General features: G+C 38.9%; 2 protein-coding genes and 3 non-coding genes across 5 annotated transcripts; 3 read left to right on the top strand and 2 right to left on the bottom strand.

Annotated features, from left to right (window-relative positions):
- The first annotated feature begins 2,926 nt into the window (after positions 1-2,926).
- On the top strand, positions 2,927-5,496 carry LOC128605030 (struthiocalcin-1). Its single transcript, XM_053620138.1, has 9 exons — positions 2,927-3,101; positions 3,320-3,394; positions 3,495-3,539; positions 4,002-4,034; positions 4,144-4,188; positions 4,318-4,409; positions 4,654-4,779; positions 5,016-5,115; positions 5,272-5,496. Exons 2-9 carry the CDS (start codon positions 3,334-3,336, stop codon positions 5,340-5,342), a joined length of 573 nt encoding a protein of 190 aa, XP_053476113.1. The 5' UTR covers positions 2,927-3,101; positions 3,320-3,333; the 3' UTR covers positions 5,343-5,496.
- A 6,440-nt stretch (positions 5,497-11,936) lies between these two features.
- Positions 11,937-14,910, top strand: LOC128605029 (struthiocalcin-1-like). Its single transcript, XM_053620137.1, has 9 exons — positions 11,937-12,118; positions 12,337-12,411; positions 12,512-12,556; positions 12,965-12,997; positions 13,107-13,151; positions 13,281-13,372; positions 13,621-13,746; positions 13,998-14,097; positions 14,255-14,910. The coding sequence occupies exons 2-9, from the start codon at positions 12,351-12,353 to the stop codon at positions 14,323-14,325; spliced, it is 573 nt and encodes a 190-aa protein (XP_053476112.1). The 5' UTR covers positions 11,937-12,118; positions 12,337-12,350; the 3' UTR covers positions 14,326-14,910.
- Positions 14,911-16,698: 1,788 nt separating this feature from the next.
- On the top strand, positions 16,699-16,785 carry trnay-gua (transfer RNA tyrosine (anticodon GUA)). The gene is given in 2 exon segments: positions 16,699-16,735; positions 16,750-16,785. It is a non-coding gene; the product is annotated as a tRNA-Tyr (tRNA).
- Positions 16,786-18,615: 1,830 nt separating this feature from the next.
- On the bottom strand, positions 18,616-18,687 carry trnae-cuc (transfer RNA glutamic acid (anticodon CUC)). Its single transcript has one exon. It is a non-coding gene; the product is annotated as a tRNA-Glu (tRNA).
- A 224-nt stretch (positions 18,688-18,911) lies between these two features.
- Positions 18,912-18,984, bottom strand: trnak-cuu (transfer RNA lysine (anticodon CUU)). The gene has a single exon. It is a non-coding gene; the product is annotated as a tRNA-Lys (tRNA).
- Positions 18,985-19,225: the final 241 nt, after the last annotated feature.

Below are 19,225 nucleotides of genomic sequence, written 5' to 3'. Positions count from 1 at the left end.
TACCAATAGTGAAATGTGTGAATATTCAGAAGTATTGTATCCTGCTGTGTAAGCTTGGGCAGGAGTTTGAGGACAGGTTTAATGATTTTGATAAGCTAGAGCCCTATATAGTATTCACTGCCAATCCTAGAGCGGGTTGTCCACTAATTATAGGTTTGGCGGTTCAATTCCTGGCTGTTCGATTCCCGGCCCACATGAATCCACATGCTGAAGTGTCCTTGGGCAAGACACTGAACCCCAAGTTGCTCCCAATGGCAAGCTAGTGCTTTGCATGGCAGCTCTGCTACCTTTAGTGTGTGACTGTGTGTGTGAATGGGTGAATGAGCTTTGTAGAGTAAGAGCAGTGTAAGGCGCATTGTTGAACCGCTGAGGTTAAAAAAAATGCAAACCATTTACCATTACCATAACCCCTTCATGGAGATACATGTGAGTGAGAACAGAGCAGGTGGAGATGGAGATTATAAATTTCCAAAATGAACTCAAACCAAAATCTAAACAACATTCACAATGTTTCAGAACCTTAGTAGACTCAGAAAACTACAAAAATCTTTGAGAGGTAGCCCTGAAAACATCTGGGGTTTTTTTTTGTTTTTTTTTGGGGGGGGGGGCTCCTTTTTTGCCAGCTTTTTCTGAGACAAATGTAATTAAATCTAAATTCAGGACAAGGCTAAGATAAGAACATTTAAATAACTCTATAAGAGTGAGCTTAAGGGGATACATTCCAGCCTAAACCTCTCTTGTGGACTGTGACTGCAGTGAAAGTCATTTCACTAACTGAGATTGAATGAGTGTATGCACTTATTGCATACATGAAGTCTAAAGTGAGAAGGAGCCATATAATTGGTATATGGTCTAGGAATGATCAAATTGTGTATGGAGTCTTGGATTTTCAAGTAAATTTAAGCTAGGTTGATGTGAGCTTGATACATTGAAATTTGTAAAGGCCTACATGTGACGTGCTTTTGATGTGAATTTAAGTTGTGAGAATTAGATAAATAAATTGTTCTTTATTCAGCAGTTTAAGGTTTATTGGTGAGTGTTTTGATTGTTTGTACATAATAACTGAAATAGGTAGCTCTTGACCTAAAATGTCAGTTACTCATTATTAAATTATATTCTATTCTAGGTTAAAGAACTGTTGCATAAAACTAATATTGCACTAGACAATTATGTTGCAGTGAATGTCAGCAAAGCTGTGATTACCGGCAAAACCTTCCTACAGCCGTGCTGATATTCACTACAACAGCACTCTTGCTTCTGTGATATTGCTTAAATAACAACAGGGTCCATCATGTTATTCCATACATAACAATTTATGGATACTAGAGGACTTCAAAAACAAATTTTCAGTCATATCAGCAGAATTTTAATGAAATCATCGACGAGTATTTAAATATTATAAAGTGTTACAGAAAAGTTTTTAACACATTATCCACTTGAAGTAAATAAATGTAAAAATTAGCAATTAATTGAATGAATTAATTAATACACATAAATATAAATACATTTATTTAAATATATAAATGCTTGTTTATTTGGAGATGGTATTTGTGTATTGATTGTTTAACAATGTGAACAGATTTTGTACTGGAACCATAATGACTGAGTGAAGATGATTAATGGTAATATTATGCAGCTTACAGGAATCTGATTATTGTTATTGTAAAGGTGAAGCAGCTTCCTGTAGGTGATTTATATTCAAACTCTAATAAGGCTTGCAAATAGTTTACCCCCTTTACTTTACTCTATACCTTATAATATCCTTATAATCCTTATATTCCTTTTATTATCCTTATAATATCCTTAGAATCCTCATAATATTCTGCATTCCTTCCGTGTGTGTGTGTGGCTGCATAGGCCTCTGTGTGTGTGTGTGTGTGTGTGTGTGTGTGTGTGTGTGTCTGCATTACTCTGTGTGTACTCCCCAGCTCCTAGGTTTCATTGTGAATAATAAATCTTACTGTTAATCTTAAAGTTAATCTTAATCTTAAAGTATGAGTCCAACTCATCAATATCACCGCCTAATACAGTTCATTCTCTTCTATGTGTCCTAGGTGCCCATCACCTCCTTATCTCCTTTACTGGAGGGGCTGGATTTGGAGATGCGGGGTTCCCCCCACCTCTCAGATATAGAATCCAGTGAATTCCCAATAAAGTTACTTACTACTTATCCTTGGTCTCCCTCGTGTTTATTTCTTGTGTTTTTCATATACAACATATTCCATCCACTAGTGTTTTGTTGATGGTGGTGTGAATGCTAACATGTCAATATTAGATCTTTTACAATATATGTATTGAATTGGTATGAGATACAGTGAATTTGTATATGATTTAAACCATTTTAATCTCCATCAAACCATTCAATGAGCCCTCATACCCCATGGTAATGTGCATATCTGTAAGTACAGATACAGTATAGTCCAAAAGTCTGAGACCACTAGTGAAAGTTTTTAACACATTATCCACTTGAAGTAAGTAAATGTAAAAATTAGCAATTAAATGAATGAATGAATTAATGCACATGAATATAAATACATTTATTTAAATATATATAAATGCTTGTTTATTTGGAGATGGTATTTGTGTATTGATTGTTTAACAATGTGAACACATTTTGTACTGGAACCATAATGACTGAGTGAAGATGATTAATGGTAATATTACACAGCTTACAGGAATCTGATTATTGTTATTGTAAAGGTGAAGCAGCTTCCTGTAGGTGATTTATATTCAAACTCTAGACAGGCCAGTGTTATTGAACATCAAAAGCATGAACCAATTCTTATCATTTAAGTGTGAGTGTTTTGGTGGCTTACAATAAATCACACTGCATCCTGGTGTACAGAGGTCAACATAGAAAATCTATCACTGTCATTATCTATCACTACCACCTTTGAGCAGAAACAGATATCTATGATCTGGTTTTATAATTGAGATTACTGTAAACCATAAATTAATAGTGGGAACATGTTCCTGGAGTGATGTCTCCTGGTGTACTGAGTGCAACTTATGGAATGGTATAAATGGCACGCTGGGAACTTCATTCAACAGATTACTCTCAATTTCTGCCAGACAGACACAACCTGAGATTTCAAAAATCGGTACTCTCTAGCTTTCTTATTGACATTGAAATCCATTTTTTATCCTAGCCTAACTTAACAGGAGCTTAAAACAACATATTGTGAAGGTTCAATCTGGACTGAGAATGAATAGGACGTAGAACTCAATACTAAAATTACAAGGAGAGACAGAGGATGGACTTGGTGAGCGGAAATTGTTTGACATAAATCACATTTAAAATATTTTTTTTCCCATGTAGCTACAGTCATCATCATGAAGGTTTGGATTGTATGTGTGCTGCTGTGTGCTGCCTTTACACTGAGAACTGCCACAGGTGAGAAGCTAGAAATACTAAACATAGTGTGATGATTTTTATTAATCATTGTGACCTGTGTTATGTTGTTTGTAATGTAACATTCATGTTGTTTCTGCAGCTGCAGCAATTGAGACTGAACCTGTGCAGGATCAGTTACTTCCAGGTGAGTGACCACCAACAATGAACAGTCTGGAATGTAATGAAACACTCTAATAAGTATGTCTTACATTTGGTTGTTATTATTATTATTATTAGTAGTAGTAGTAGTAGTAGTAGTAGTACTAGTAGTAGTAGTAGCAGTAGTAGTCCCCTTTGCTTGTATTTCCTCATTTGTAAGTTGCTTTGGATAAAAGCATCTGCCACATGAATAAATGTAAATGTAAATGTAAATGTAAATATATTATTATCATTATTATTATTATTATTATTATTATTATTATTATTATTATAAGAATGATAGTGGAATCTCCTGCTGTTTCCTTGAGGAATAAAGAATAATTAAATAAATGTGTTTTCAAAATAAATTTGTTTATTCATTTATACTTATATAAACATATGATATAAAATTTTAATAAGATAATCATTTGTGATTATGGTTATTTGACAATTTGGTTAATTCCTCTAGGGGAACAGGCTGTTGAGGAGTTGAACGATGCAGGTCAGTATACTGGTGTATTGGTTCTTCTTGCTATAACCATATCTGTACTTGTGATGTTGTGGGAGCCATAAACAATATTGTAGTAATACATGATTACTTGTGTCTTCAGTTGAAGATAAGGAGGAAGCTCTCAAAGTAGATGCTGCTGCTGAAGGTAATTTTATTAATCAAGTAAATTAAAAAAGGTCTGTTCAAATAGAAAATACTTTTTAAACAGTACATTCTATTAAACCAGTAGAAATAATCTGTGCATAAAAACAGAGATGTGTATTATTGTCCACAGTTAAGTTGGGCTACTGTCCACCTGGATGGCTTAAATATGAATCCCGCTGCTTTCGACTCATGAGGTCAGGTCTGTCCTGGCTCAATGCTGAGGTAAATATCAGAATCATAAAACAAAAGATAGTAGGATAAAGAAAATGATTTTTAAGATACACTCGGAGTAAAGGAAGGAAGGAAGTGACAAAGAAAGTTTTAAAAAGGAAATGTTTCTCAGGACAATGTCTGATCATTTATAGGGCTTTCTTTGTTTTCTTTTGTTTTCTTTCTTTCTTTCTTTCTTTCTTTCTTTGCTTCCTTCCTTCCTCCCTTCCTTCTTTCTTCTGATTTATGTCTTTAGGCAAAGTGTGTAACTGAAGGTGCAAGACTGGCATCTGTACGCAACCTTGGGGAACATAGATTCCTGCAGAGTTTCCTTGAAATGTCTGGTCTATCACAGGCTTGGATTGGTGCTTACAACTTTCAGGTAATACACTTATATATTACAAAAGACTCTGAATGGCATCTGAATTGATCTAGAAAGCGTACACGTCTAAAACTATCTAATGGCCCATGAAAAAAAGTATATGAATAAAATTATATATATATATATATATATATATATATATATATATATATATAAAACTATTAAGCCATTGCCATTTATGTTTCTGTATTATTGATATTATTATTCTCTAAGACTTATGATTGTGTATTGTGTAGGGAACATGGCTGTGGGTTGACACAGCTCGGTTCTACTACACTAACTGGTACTCACTGAACAGTGTGTCCAGCTACCCATGTGCTTACATGAGGAACAATGGTAATGTTCATTTTCTGCTGATTTGCATGTCTGTTTTCTTTCAGATATACTGATGTACTTTGTTCTGATATACTCATATACTTATTTCAGAGATCCTGTCAGCTTTCATTCAGATTAAATGTGGTTCTAAAGTTTGTTTTTTAACCTTTTTTTCAGTTGGCTGGTCTAACACTAACTGTGGAAGTGGATATGCATACTTCTGTGCTATTGACCTAAATTCATGTTAAAGGACATAGATGACTAATTGTCCATCATTTTGAAGCTGATATGATTATGAACAAAATCATTTGTTATTTGTTTTGAGAACACTGTCTAATGAACACTGTTTATGTCACTTAATTAAAATATAATTAAAATAATAAAAGAATTATCCTACTTTCAGTACTCATATAATAATATTTTTGTGTAAAATGGAAAGAGCTCTTAATGATCCTTATATTTCCACACTGGAAAAATATTTAGCTGAAATATACAGACATTTAGCCTGAACTCGTTAGGAGGGAAAGTGTGCAAAGCTAGGAATTCGAGTTAGAATTAGACACGGTACTACCAGAGGTTACAGGTTACTACCACAGGTTATTTAGTATTTCTTTAACAGGCAATAAATCAGAAACAGTTGACTGATTAATTCAAAAACATTTCAGTTTGTCTACTTTCTATACATACCCATAACCTGATTACTGAACTACATGATTATTGCCACCACTACCACTACACATTTTCATTACCCCAGCTTGAAATTTAGTATACTTATAGAGTCAACAGCAACACTCACCAAATATATAAACCCAATAAAGGATATGTTTACTGTATACTATGCTGATTGTGATTTTAATCTTGTGGTTCCACACACTAAATATAAACATTTTAATTATATTAATGTAGCTACAATAATTAGAAAAAAGACAGGAAGTGGGCTGCACATAAAAAACAAACAAAGGACAAGAAAAAGTGTCTTTTGACAGGAAAAGTGTCTTAATAAGGTGTTGGGCCACCAGGAGGCAGCAGCACAGCTTTGATTAACCTTGGCATAGATTCTACAAGTCTCTGGAACTGTACCGGTTAAATGATCACCATTCTTACAAAAGTTATTCCTTCCACTGGTGTTTTGATGATGGTGGTCGTGAGAGCTGTCCAGAACGGCATTATTAAATTTTCTATATGTATTCAATTGTCTTGCGATCTGGTGACTGTGTATACGAGTTAAACAATTTTAATCTCCATCAAACAATTCAGAGGTATTTGTGGGCTAACATTCTGACCACTACACAGTTACTATTATAAGTTATTTACCAAATCAAGTATACTTACAACCAATTTCCCCGGGTGCAGAGTAAAGTACCACACGGAACCAGAGAGTGAGGAAAAGCAAGGTCCAAGTTTTATTGTTACTCCACACGAGATCCCCACAGTTTGAGACGTCCCAAAATGCGATCTGACACCTGGAGCTGAAACTCCCTTATTTATACAGTTTTATAAACACAAACATCAATATGTTTAGACATAGCTTTCCCAGAATACCATTACGTACGCGAATCAACAATTTTGAGAGACCTTGTTCCCAAGGAGTCTGCTGATCTCATAGACAGTTATCTTGAGGCCTTCGCCGTTCCAGGGACAGTTATCTAGTAGGTGTAGCCCAGCTCCAATACCCATATGATATAATGGGCCTGTCACATTTCGTCCTTAAAAAATAACCTGTGTCAGTGTCAGTCCTGACTGGTTCATCGTGAGAAGAGGATTCTCCACACCTTCACACACATTATGAGTAAGTTTCTTTCATAGGTGTTCTACATTTCTGTTTTCTAATGTGGTTTCTTTCATATTTTGTTCTACATTTTCTGTTTATAAGGCTTGCAAATAGTTTACCCCCTTTACTTTACTCTATACCTTATAATATCCTTATAATCCTTATATTCCTTTTATTATCCTTATAATATCCTTAGAATCCTCATAATATTCTGCATTCCTTCCGTGTGTGTGTGTGGCTGCATAGGCCTCTCTCTCTCTGTGTGTGTGTGTGTGTGTGTGTCTGCACATGCCTCTGTGTATGTGTGTGTGTGTGTGTGTCTGCACATGCCTCTGTGTATGTGTGTGTGTGTCTGCATTACTCTGTGTGTACTCCCCAGTTCCTAGGTTTCATTGTGAATAATAAATCTTACTGTTAATCTTAAAGTTAATCTTAATCTTAAAGTATGAGTCCAACTCATCAATATCACCGCCTAATACAGTTCATTCTCTTCTATGTGTCCTAGGTGCCCATCACTTCCTTATCTCCTTTACTGGAGGGGCTGGATTTGGAGATGCGGGGTTCCCCCCACCTCTCAGATATAGAATCCAGTGAATTCCCAATAAAGTTACTTACTACTTATCCTTGGTCTCCCTCGTGTTTATTTCTTGTGTTTTTCATATACAACATATTCCATCCACTAGTGTTTTGTTGATGGTGGTGTGAATGCTAAAATGTCAATATTAGATCTTTTACAATATATGTATTGAATTGGCATGAGATACAGTGAATTTGTATATGATTTAAACCATTTTAATCTCCATCAAACCATTCAATGTGTCACAATTTGCGGTTGAGCCAGAAGCAGGTGCAGATAATAACATTTATTGAAACAACGTACTAAGAAACAAAGACACTAAGACAACTTGACAAAACACTGTGGCATGAAACAAAACACTGAAACATAAACTAACAAGATCAAGAAACATGGAACACAGGGGTCTAAGACAACGAAAGACAGTGAATCAGTGCAGACAATGGCTATATATACACACGAGTGCTCATTAACCAAAACGTGAATCAGGTGCAGGTGGTCATGTGACATGTAGTGCAGTGCAGTGGCTGATGGGAAGTGGAGTCCAGAGCTTCCTGATACGTGACAGAACCCTCCCCCAAGGGCGCTACTCCCGGAGCGCCCAAAATTATACGTCCTCCATCTGGTGGTCCTGGCCCCCTGGAGAAAATGTCCCCCGCAAAATCAGGAGGCCGGGCGGCTTCTACAATGGCACAGGGAGGCTGAGATATTTCCTCGGCAGAGCATGAAGGCAGAGCGACGACCACAGCAGGGCAGGCAGACTGAGCGAAGTCCTCGGCGGGGCATGAAGGCAGAGCGGCAACCACAGCAGGGCAGGCAGACTGAGCCAAGTCCTCGGCGGAGCATGAAGGCAGAGCGACATCCTCAGCAGGGCAGGCAGACTGAGCGAAGTCCTCGGCGGAGCATGAAGGCAGAGCGACGTCCCCTGTAAGGCCAGGGAGAGGAGCGTGGGTCTCCTCGAAGCAGTAGGGGGAAACGACGTTTGCCATGGAGCCAGACGGCTGAGCGACGGCCTCAGCAGAACAGGCGGGCTGAGCGGCGACCTCAGCTGAACGGGCGGGCTGAGCGGCGACCTCAGCTGAACGGGCGGGCTGAGCGGCGACCTCAGCTGAACGGGCGGGCTGAGCGACGTCCACAGCTGAACGGGGAGGCTGAGCGACGTCCACAGCTGAACGGGGAGGCGGGACAGCCTCCTCGGCTGTGCAGGGCAGCGGGACAGCCTCCTCGGCTGTGCAGGGCAGCGGGACAGCCTCCTCGGCTGTGCAGGGCAGCGGGACAGCCTCCTCAGCCTGTCCCTCTGAGGTCGCCATGTTGACCTCAGGTGAGAGCTCCACAGCTGAGACCTCCCCGTAGGCCTCAGGCTGGAGCCCTGCTGTCCTCATTGCCCCCCCCAAAAAAATTTTTGGGCCAGCCTTCACCTCTGGACTGCGCAGCAAGGTGTGCCTCCCCTGCAGTGGAAAGCCCCAGATGCTCAGGTTACTCTGCTGGCTGTGTTGCAAGGCGGACTGTGGCGTGAGCGGAGCTTGGCGATGCGTGTCGGCGGACTGTGGCGTGAGCGGAGCTTGGCGGTGCGTGTCGGCGGACTGTGGCGTGAGCGGAGCTTGGCGGTGCGTGTCGGCGGACTGTGGCGTGAGCGGAGCTTGGCTGTGCGTGAGCGGCATTTGGTCATTTGGGTCAGTAGGCCTGAACGTGAACTCAGGGACGTGAGGCTTGGCTTGGACCTTCCTGACTGGAGGCCGGACCTGGAGCTCAGGCACGGGAGGCCGGACCTGGAGCTCAGGCACGGGAGGCCGGACCTGGAGCTCAGGCACGGGAGGCCGGACCTGGAGCTCAGGCACGGGAGGCCGGACCTGGAGCTCAGGCACGGGAGGCCTGACCTGGAGCTCAGGCACGGGAGGCTTGACTTGGATCTCAGGCACGGGAGGCTTGACTTGGATCTCAGGCACGGGAGGCTTGACTTGGACCTTAGGGACTTGAGACTTGACTGGGACTTGGATATCAGGGACCTGAGACTTGACTGGGACTTGGACTTTCCTGACTGGAAGCTTGGCTTGGATCTCAGGGACTGGAGGCTTGGCTTGGATCTCAGGATTGAGCTCTGTATGACGTTGCCTGTAGTAGTGGGTAAACGGCAGGGCAGGTTCGCCTTCCAGACTTACCCCCCTGAGAAGTTGTTCTAGCTCCTCCTTCGCCTCCGGACTCCCGAATCGCAACATGAAATCCCCCACAAACTGTTCTACACCGTCCAGGTTCCTACAGTGCTTCTCCAGTTTTAGCTGCACCCATTGACAGGCCGGTCCAAAGAACCGGGACCACATAAATCGGAGCCATTGCTTCTCCTCTGGCTTAGGGTCTAACAGGCTGGCGAAATAGTATTGACAGTCTACCAGGAAATACTCTGGGGCACCGAAAAATCCGTCAAATGGGTCCGGAAGCTCCATAGATGTCCATTGTGGGAAGTGGACGGAGTCTATAGCGGGGACGGTTGGCGTCGACTTCCGGGTTAGGCGTCTCCTCCGTTTTCCTGCTGCTTCCATCGTGGAGGCGATCTGCTGCTTCTGATAGTAGGTCTTTCATTCTGTCACAATTCGCGGTTGAGCCAGAAGCAGGTGCAGATAATAACATTTATTGAAACAACGTACTAAGAAACAAAGACACTAAGACAACTTGACAAAACACTGTGGCATGAAACAAAACACTGAAACATAAACTAACAAGATCAAGAAACATGGAACACAGGGGTCTAAGACAACAAAAGACAGTGAATCAGTGCAGACAATGGCTATATATACACATGAGTGCTCATTAATCAAAACGTGAATCAGGTGCAGGTGGTCATGTGACATGTAGTGCAGTGCAGTGGCTGATGGGAAGTGGAGTCCAGAGCTTCCTGATACGTGACACAATGAGCCCTCATACCCCATGATAATGTGCATATCTGTAAGTACAGATACAGTGTAGTCCAAAACTCTGAGACCACTAGTGAAAGTTTTTAACACATTATCCACTTGAAGTAAGTAAATGTAAAAATTAGCAATTAAATTAATTAATTAATTAATACACATGAATATAAATACATTTATTTAAATATATAAATGCTTGTTTATTTGGAGATGGTATTTGTGTATTGATTGTTTAACAATGTGAACAGATTTTGTACTGGAACCATAATGACTGAGTGAAGATGATTAATGGTAATATTATGCAGCTTACAGGAATCTGATTATTGTTATTGTAAAGGTGAAGGAGCTTCCTGTAGGTGATTTATATTCAAACTCTAATAAGGCTTGCAAATAGTTTACCCCCTTTACTTTACTCTATACCTTATAATATCCTTATAATCCTTATATTCCTTTTATTATCCTTATAATATCCTTAGAATCCTCATAATATTCTGCATTCCTTCCGTGTGTGTGTGTGTGTGTGTGTGTGTGTGTGTGTGTCTACACGTGCCTCTGTGTATGTGTGTGTGTGTGTGTGTCTGCATTACTCTGTGTGTACTCCCCAGTTCCTAGGTTTCATTGTGAATAATAAATCTTACTGTTAATCTTAAAGTTAATCTTAATCTTAAAGTATGAGTCCAACTCATCAATATCACCGCCTAATACAGTTCATTCTCTTCTATGTGTCCTAGGTGCCCATCACCTCCTTATCTCCTTTACTGGAGGGGCTGGATTTGGAGATGCGGGGTTCCCCCCACCTCTCAGATATAGAATCCAGTGAATTCCCAATAAAGTTACTTACTACTTATCCTTGGTCTCCCTCATGTTTCTTTCTTGTGTTTTTCATATACAACATATTCCATCCACTAGTGTTTTGTTGATGGTGGTGTGAATGCTAACATGTCAATATTAGATCTTTTACAATATATGTATTGAATTGGCATGAGATACAGTGAATTTGTATATGATTTAAACCATTTTAATCTCCATCAAACCATTCAATGAGCCCTCATACCCCATGGTAATGTGCATATCTGTAAGTACAGATACAGTGTAGTCCAAAAGTCTGAGACCACTAGTGAAAGTTTTTAACACATTATCCACTTGAAGTAAGTAAATGTAAAAATTAGCAATTAAATGAATGAATGAATTAATACACATGAATATAAATACATTTATTTAAATATATAAATGCTTGTTTATTTGGAGATGGTATTTGTGTATTGATTGTTTAACAATGTGAACACATTTTGTACTGGAACCATAATGACTGAGTGAAGATGATTAATGGTAATATTACACAGCTTACAGGAATCTGATTATTGTTATTGTAAAGGTGAAGCAGCTTCCTGTAGGTGATTTATATTCAAACTCTAGACAGGCCAGTGTTATTGAACATCAAAAGCATGAACCAATTCTTATCATTTAAGTGTGAGTGTTTTGGTGGCTTACAGTAAATCACACTGCATCCTGGTGTACAGAGGTCAACATAGAAAATCTATCACTGTCATTATCTATCACTACCACCTTTGAGCAGAAACAGATATCTATGATCTGGTTTTATAATTGAGATTACTGTAAACCATAAATTAATAGTGGGAACATGTTCCTGGAGTGATGTCTCCTGGTGTACTGAGTGCAACTTATGGAATGGTATAAATGGCACACTGGGAACTTCATTCAACAGATTACTCTCAATTTCTGCCAGACAGACACAACCTGAGATTTCAAAAATCGGTACTCTCTAGCTTTCTTATTGACATTGAAATCCATTTTTTATCCTAGCCTAACTTAACAGGAGCTTAAAACAACATATTGTGAAGGTTCAATCTGGATTGAGAATGAATAGGACGTAGAACTCAATACTAAAATCACAAGGAGAGACAGAGGATGGACTTGGTGAGCGGAAATTGTTTGACATAAATCACAATTAAAATATTTTTTTTCCCATGTAGCTACAGTCATCATCATGAAGGTTTGGATTGTATGTGTGCTGCTGTGTGCTGCCTTTACACTGAGAACTGCCACAGGTGAGAAGCTAGAAATACTAAACATAGTGTGATGATTTTTATTAATCATTGTGACCTGTGTTATGTTGTTTGTAATGTAACATTCATGTTGTTTCTGCAGCTGCAGCAATTGAGACTGAACCTGTGCAGGATCAGTTACTTCCAGGTGAGTGACCACCAACAGTGAACAGTCTGGAATGTAATGAAACACTCTAATAAGTATGTCTTACATTTGGTTGTTATTATTATTATTATTAGTAGTAGTAGTAATAGTAGTAGTCCCCTTTGCTTGTATTTCCTCATTTGTAAGTTGCTTTGGATAAAAGCATCTGCCAAATGAATAAATGTAAATGTAAATGTAAATGTATTATTATTATTATTATTATTATTATTATTATAAGAATGATAGTGGAAGCTCCTGCTGTTTCCTTGAGGAATAAAGAATAATTAAATAAATGTGCTTTCAAAATAAATTTGTTTATTCATTTATACTTATATAAACATATGATATAAAATTTCAATAAGATAATCATTTGTGGCTATGGTTATTTGACAATTTGGTTAATTCCTCTAGGGGAACAGGCTGTTGAGGAGTTGAACGATGCAGGTCAGTACACTGGTGTATTGGTTCTTCTTGCTATAACCATATCTGTACTTGTGATGTTGTGGGAGCCATAAACAATATTGTAGTAATACATGATTACTTGTGTCTTCAGTTGAAGATAAGGAGGAAGCTCTCAAAGTAGATGCTGCTGCTGAAGGTAATTTTATTAATCAAGTAAATTAAAAAAGGTCTGTTCAAATAGAAAATACTTTTTAAACAGTACATTCTATTAAACCAGTAGAAATAATCTGTGCATAAAAACAGAGATGTGTATTATTGTCCACAGTTAAGTTGGGCTACTGTCCACCTGGATGGCTTAAATATGAATCCCGCTGCTTTCGACTCATGAGGTCAGGTCTGTCCTGGCTCAATGCTGAGGTAAATATCAGAATCATAAAACAAAAGATAGTAGGATAAAGAAAATGATTTTTAAGATACACTCGGAGTAAAGGAAGGAAGGAAGTGACAAAGAAAGTTTTAAAAAGGAAATGTTTCTCAGGACAATGTCTGATCATTTATAGGGCTTTCTTTGTTTTCTTTTGTTTTCTTTCTTTCTTTCTTTCTTTCTTTCTTTCTTTGCTTCCTTCCTTCCTCCCTTCCTTCTTTCTTCTGATTTATGTCTTTAGGCAAAGTGTGTAACTGAAGGTGCAAGCCTGGCATCTGTACACAACCTTGGGGAACATAGATTCCTGCAGAGTTTCCTTGAAATGTCTGGTCTATCACAGGCTTGGATTGGTGCTTACAACTTTCAGGTAATACACTTATATATTACAAAAGACTCTGAATGGCATCTGAATTGATGTAGAAAGTGTACTCGTCTAAAACTATCTAATGGCCCATGAAAAAAAAGTATATAAATAAAATTATATATATATATATATATATATATATATATATATATATATATATATATATATATATAAAACTATTAAGCCATTGCCATTTATGTTTCTGTATTATTGATATTATTATTCTCTAAGACATATGATTGTGTATTGTGTAGGGAACATGGCTGTGGGTTGACACAGCTCGGTTCTACTACACTAACTGGTACTCACTGAACAGTGTGTCCAGCTACCCATGTGCTTACATGAGGAACAGTGGTAATGTTCATTTTCTGCTGATTTGCATGTCTGTTTTCTTTCAGATATACTGATATACTTTGTTCTCATATACTCATATACTTATTTCAGAGATCCTGTCAGCTTTCATTCAGATTAAATGTGGTTCTAAAGTTTGTTTTTTAAACCTTTTTTTCAGATGGCTGGTCTAACGCTAACTGTGGAAGTGGATATGCATACTTCTGTGCTATTGACCTAAATTCATGTTAAAGGACATAGATGACTAATTGTCCATCATTTTGAAGCTGATATGATTATGAACAAAATTATTTGTTATTTGTTTTGAGAACACTGTCTAATGAACACTGTTTATGTCACTTAATTAAAATATAATTAAAATAATAAAAGAATTATCCTACTCTCAATACTCATATAATAATATTTTTGTGTAAAATGGAAAGAGCTCTTAATGATCCTTATATTTCCACACTGGAAAAATATTTAGCCGAAATATACAGACATTTAGCCTGAACCCGTTAGGAGGGAAAGTGTGCAAAGCTAGGAATTCGAGTTAGAATTAGACACGGTACTATCAGAGGTTACAGGTTACTACCACAGGTTATTTAGTATTTCTTTAACAGGCAATAAATCAGAAACAGTTGACTGATTAATTCAAAAACATTTCAGTTTGTCTACTTTCTATACATACCCATAACCTGATTACTGAGCTACATGATTATTGCCACCACTACCACTACACATTTTCATTACCCCAGCTTGAAATTTAGTATACTTATAGAGTCAACAGCAACACTCACCAAATATATAAACCCAATAAAGAATATGTTTACTGTATACTATGCTGATTGTGATTTTAATCTTGTGGTTCCACACACTAAATATAAACATTTTAATTATATTAATGTAGCTACAATAATTTAAAAAAAAGACAGGAAGTGGGCTGCACATAAAAAACAAACAAAGGACAAGAAAAAGTGTCTTTTGACAGGAAAGGTGTCTTAATAAGGTGTTGGGCCACCAGGAGGCAGCAGAACAGCTTTGATTAACCTTGGCATAGATTCTACAAGTCTCTGGAACTGTACCGGTTAAATGATCACCTTTCCTACAAAAGTTATTCCTTCCACTGGTGTTTTGATGATGGTGGTCGTGAGAGCTGTCCAAAACGGCATTATTAAATTTTCTATATGTATTCAATTGTCTTGCGATCTGGTGACTGTGTATATGAGTTAAACAATTTTAATCTCCATCAAACAATTCAGAGGTATTTGTGGGCTAACATTCTGACCACTACACAGTTACTATTATAAGTTATTTACCAAATCAAGTATACTTACAACCAATTTCCCCGGGTGCAGAGTAAAGTACCACACGGAACCAGAGAGTGAGGAAAAGCAAGGTCCAAGTTTTATTGTTCCAACACACGAGATCCCCACAGTTTGAGACGTCCCAAAATGCGATCTGACACCCGGAGCTGAAACTCCCTTATTTATACAGTTTTCTAAACCCAAACATCAATATGTTTAGACATAGCTTTCCCAGAATACCATTACGTACGCGAATCAACAATTTTGAGAGACCTTTTTCCCAAGGAGTCTGCTGATCTCATAGACAGTTATCTTGAGGCCTTCGCCGTTCCAGGGACAGTTATCTAGTAGGTGTAGCCCAGCTCCAATACCCATATGATATAATGGGCCTGTCACATTTCGTCCTTGAAAAATAACCTGTGTCAGTGTCAGTCCTGACTGGTTCATCGTGAGAAGAGGATTCTCCACACCTTCACACACATTATGAGTAAGTTTCTTTCATAGGTGTTCTACATTTCTGTTTTCTAATGTGGTTTCTTTCATATTTCGTTCTACATTTTCTGTTTATAAGGCTTGCAAATAGTTTACCCCCTTTACTTTACTCTATACCTTATAATATCCTTATAATCCTTATATTCCTTTTATTATCCTTATAATATCCTTAGAATCCTCATAATATTCTGCATTCCTTCCGTGTGTGTGTGTGGCTGCATAGGCCTCTGTGTGTGTGTGTGTGTGTCTGCATTACTCTGTGTGTACTCCCCAGTTCCTAGGTTTCATTGTGAATAATAAATCTTACTGTTAATCTTAAAGTTAATCTTAATCTTAAAGTATGAGTCCAACTCATCAATATCACCGCCTAATACTGTTCATTCTCTTCTATGTGTCCTAGGTGCCCATCACTTCCTTATCTCCTTTACTGGAGGGGCTGGATTTGGAGATACGGGGTTCCCCCCACCTCCCAGATATAGAATCCAGTGAATTCCCAATAAAGTTACTTACTACTTATCCTTGGTCTCCCTCGTGTTTATTTCTTGTGTTTTTCATATACAACATATTCCATCCACTAGTGTTTTGTTGATGGTGGTGTGAATGCTAACATGTCAATATTAGATCTTTTACAATATATGTATTGAATTGGCATGAGATACAGTGAATTTGTATATGATTTAAACCATTTTAATCTCCATCAAACCATTCAACGAGCCCTCATACCCCATGGTAATGTGCATATTTGTAAGTACAGATACAGTGTAGTCCAAAGGTCTGAGACCACTAGTGAAAATGCTTCTATTTCGCATCATTAAGGGTCTTCAGCCCTTCGATAGCTCAGTTGGTAGAGCGGAGGACTGTAGCGGTGAACACTGAGATCCTTAGGTCGCTGGTTCGAATCCGGCTCGAAGGAGGCTAAAGTCTTTTTTAAAAACATAAATTACCATAACCTTTTACTTTCCTCGCTTCCTTTTCTTGCGTCTTAGTTCTAACCCTTAAGATGTGAGGGAAGGATGCAAGGATGAAGTGCGAGTAGAAAGGACACGCCCCAAGCGTAGTGGAATATTACCGCGCGCTCAAGAGTCACGTGAAAGCGACTTCATGACTGCGCTCAGCTGGATCGCAAAATCCTCGAGGTGCTGATAAACGAAATGAAACCTGCACTTTGCAGTAAAAGTAAAGGGGATTTTTTTAGGTGCAAAACGTTTATAATTTGGACCCTAATTAAACAAGAAACATTTCTCTTTCACATGCGTCTTTATTTCAGTGTAGTTAATTTCAGTGTAGTGTGCACTAGGTGTTTAACGTTCTGCAAAACCTTCTTACTCAGCTTTTTTTGAACTTTTAAATGTTTTATCTGTTTGCTCCGTAAAATAATTCAAAGACAAGGATTACAAGTTTTTTTTCTTGTATCCATAAAAAGACCGCATCACTACCATTCATTTTCTCCGAGAAAAATCAGGGACAGCTTGAACTAAAGCCTAGTTCACACGACCAGATTTTAAGCCTGATTTGCATGTCGCCGAACTCGCCGACAAAAACCCTTTGATCGGAGGCAAATCGGCGAGCAATCGGCACTCGCCCATCGGCAGTCGATCGTTATGTATGCATGAACTACTCAAGGCGCATCAAAGAGGCTCGCCGACACATCGCCGAGGAATTGCGACGCCAGACAGATATTTGTCATGGTAAATATCTGGAGCTGTAGACTCCACATCCTTTGGTGTGAAAAGTGTCATCACTGGCAGTGATTGCGGCGACGAGCTACAGCGAAGGCATGGGGTGAGGTCACTGTGAGGAAGGGAAACCCGTGAAACTTTTTTAATGCTGCATTCACACATACAAATCGCCAGTCGCTGTACTATGAAGTCACCAATAGGCGTTCCCACTACTGGTTGCCATAGGAACATGGTGGCACAGCTAACATTCCACTTTTGACAACAAACCAATTTTCTTGCTGCTAAAATGAAACATTCAGGATCTTATATAAAATTCACCAGTGTATATATACATCATATCCTACGAGATGAAGGAGAAGCGGTGAACAGTCTCACATTGTCGCTGCGAGTCGGTCTATGTATACCTTAGTATGTACATGTACCTTAAATGTACCTTAACTCGCCTCCAACTCTCTCTGTAGCACACACAATCCCTGCTGCCCGCGTGTTAGATTACTATTATTATAATTAGATTACTGCTGTCCATGTAAACGTAGTCAATGTCAGATAGTGTAGTGTGTGACCCCCTGTCACCAAGCAATCACCACAGTGTGAACACCACAATGACTTTATGACTTACGATTACAAGACAGCAAGTTATGTAGTGTGAACAGCACGGCTATCTGCCGACATTGAAAGTCGTGTAGTGTGAACTATACTTAACACATCCCCATGCGCAGGGGAGGCGCTAAATTGTGGCCGGGGGTGGCACCGGTCCCGCTGAAATCAGCCAGTCACAGTCGCATAATAAACCCAGGCAGGGTGATTCAGTCTTGAAAATTATTTAATTATCTTACACTATCTTAAAGCCTCCACTAAGAAGAAAGAGTCCATTAAAATGTATAAAACAATAGGCCTAGCAAAGAGACTAGCAATGATAATCATAATACTGAAGTTCTGTGAGGTCTGTTTCACTAAAAATATATCTTAAGGTACCATTTACAACTTGTCAGTTTTCAATACACTAATATTTTTTTCCAGAATAGAAGCTTTAATACAGTCCAATCGAGAGTAAAAGAATCTAGTTCCCTGACCGGGAATCGAACCCGGGCCGCGGCGGTGAGAGCGCCGAATCCTAACCACTAGACCACCAGGGACACGTCTTATTTAAAGACAATCTTGCTTATCCATTTTGTGTTTGCTGATGTTATGACAACCTGATATTTTACAGAGATCCGTTTTGCCATATGTTCATAACTATAAAGTTTACACAGATTTCTGCATCTCTAAAACACCGTGCTACCCAGTACCGTAACTGACCAAAGGGTTCACCGTTAAGCATACTCTACTGATGACGATTGGTTAAAAACGAAGACACGTTCGCCCAACGTGGGGCTCGAACCCACGACCCTGAGATTAAGAGTCTCATGCTCTACCGACTGAGCTAGCCGGGCACAGCAAACAGTTGTGACGAAGATTTTTATCCAGCCATCCATCCATCCTCGATACTGCTTTATCCTTTTCAGGGTCACGGGGAAACCTGGAGCCTATCCCAGGGAGCAAATACTTTATATGGTTTTGCTACTTTTTTTCATGAAATGAGCCAGATAAAAATAAGCGATACTTGCTAGTTTAATACCCTGAAAAAAGAGTGTCGAACTTTGATTTCAGATAGCTCTCGTCCTTTTTGGTGAT

Source organism: Ictalurus furcatus, chromosome 3 (genome assembly GCF_023375685.1).
Source record: "Ictalurus furcatus strain D&B chromosome 3, Billie_1.0, whole genome shotgun sequence".
Lineage (NCBI taxonomy): Eukaryota > Metazoa > Chordata > Actinopteri > Siluriformes > Ictaluridae > Ictalurus > Ictalurus furcatus.
Note: the sequence above shows the minus strand (reverse complement) of the source record. Positions and strands in the feature narration are given on the sequence as shown.

Bases quoted from the DNA above. Each gene is read 5' to 3' on its own strand.
- LOC128605030 (XM_053620138.1), top strand. From the start codon at position 3,334: ATGAAGGTTTGGATTGTATGTGTGCTGCTGTGTGCTGCCTTTACACTG. The intron at 3,540-4,001 runs GTGAGTGACCAC...TAATTCCTCTAG, and splicing joins GCAGGATCAGTTACTTCCAG to GGGAACAGGCTGTTGAGGAG. The intron at 4,189-4,317 runs GTAATTTTATTA...TATTGTCCACAG, and splicing joins AGTAGATGCTGCTGCTGAAG to TTAAGTTGGGCTACTGTCCA.
- LOC128605029 (XM_053620137.1), top strand. From the start codon at position 12,351: ATGAAGGTTTGGATTGTATGTGTGCTGCTGTGTGCTGCCTTTACACTG. The intron at 13,373-13,620 runs GTAAATATCAGA...TTATGTCTTTAG, and splicing joins TGTCCTGGCTCAATGCTGAG to GCAAAGTGTGTAACTGAAGG. The intron at 14,098-14,254 runs GTAATGTTCATT...CCTTTTTTTCAG, and splicing joins TGCTTACATGAGGAACAGTG to ATGGCTGGTCTAACGCTAAC.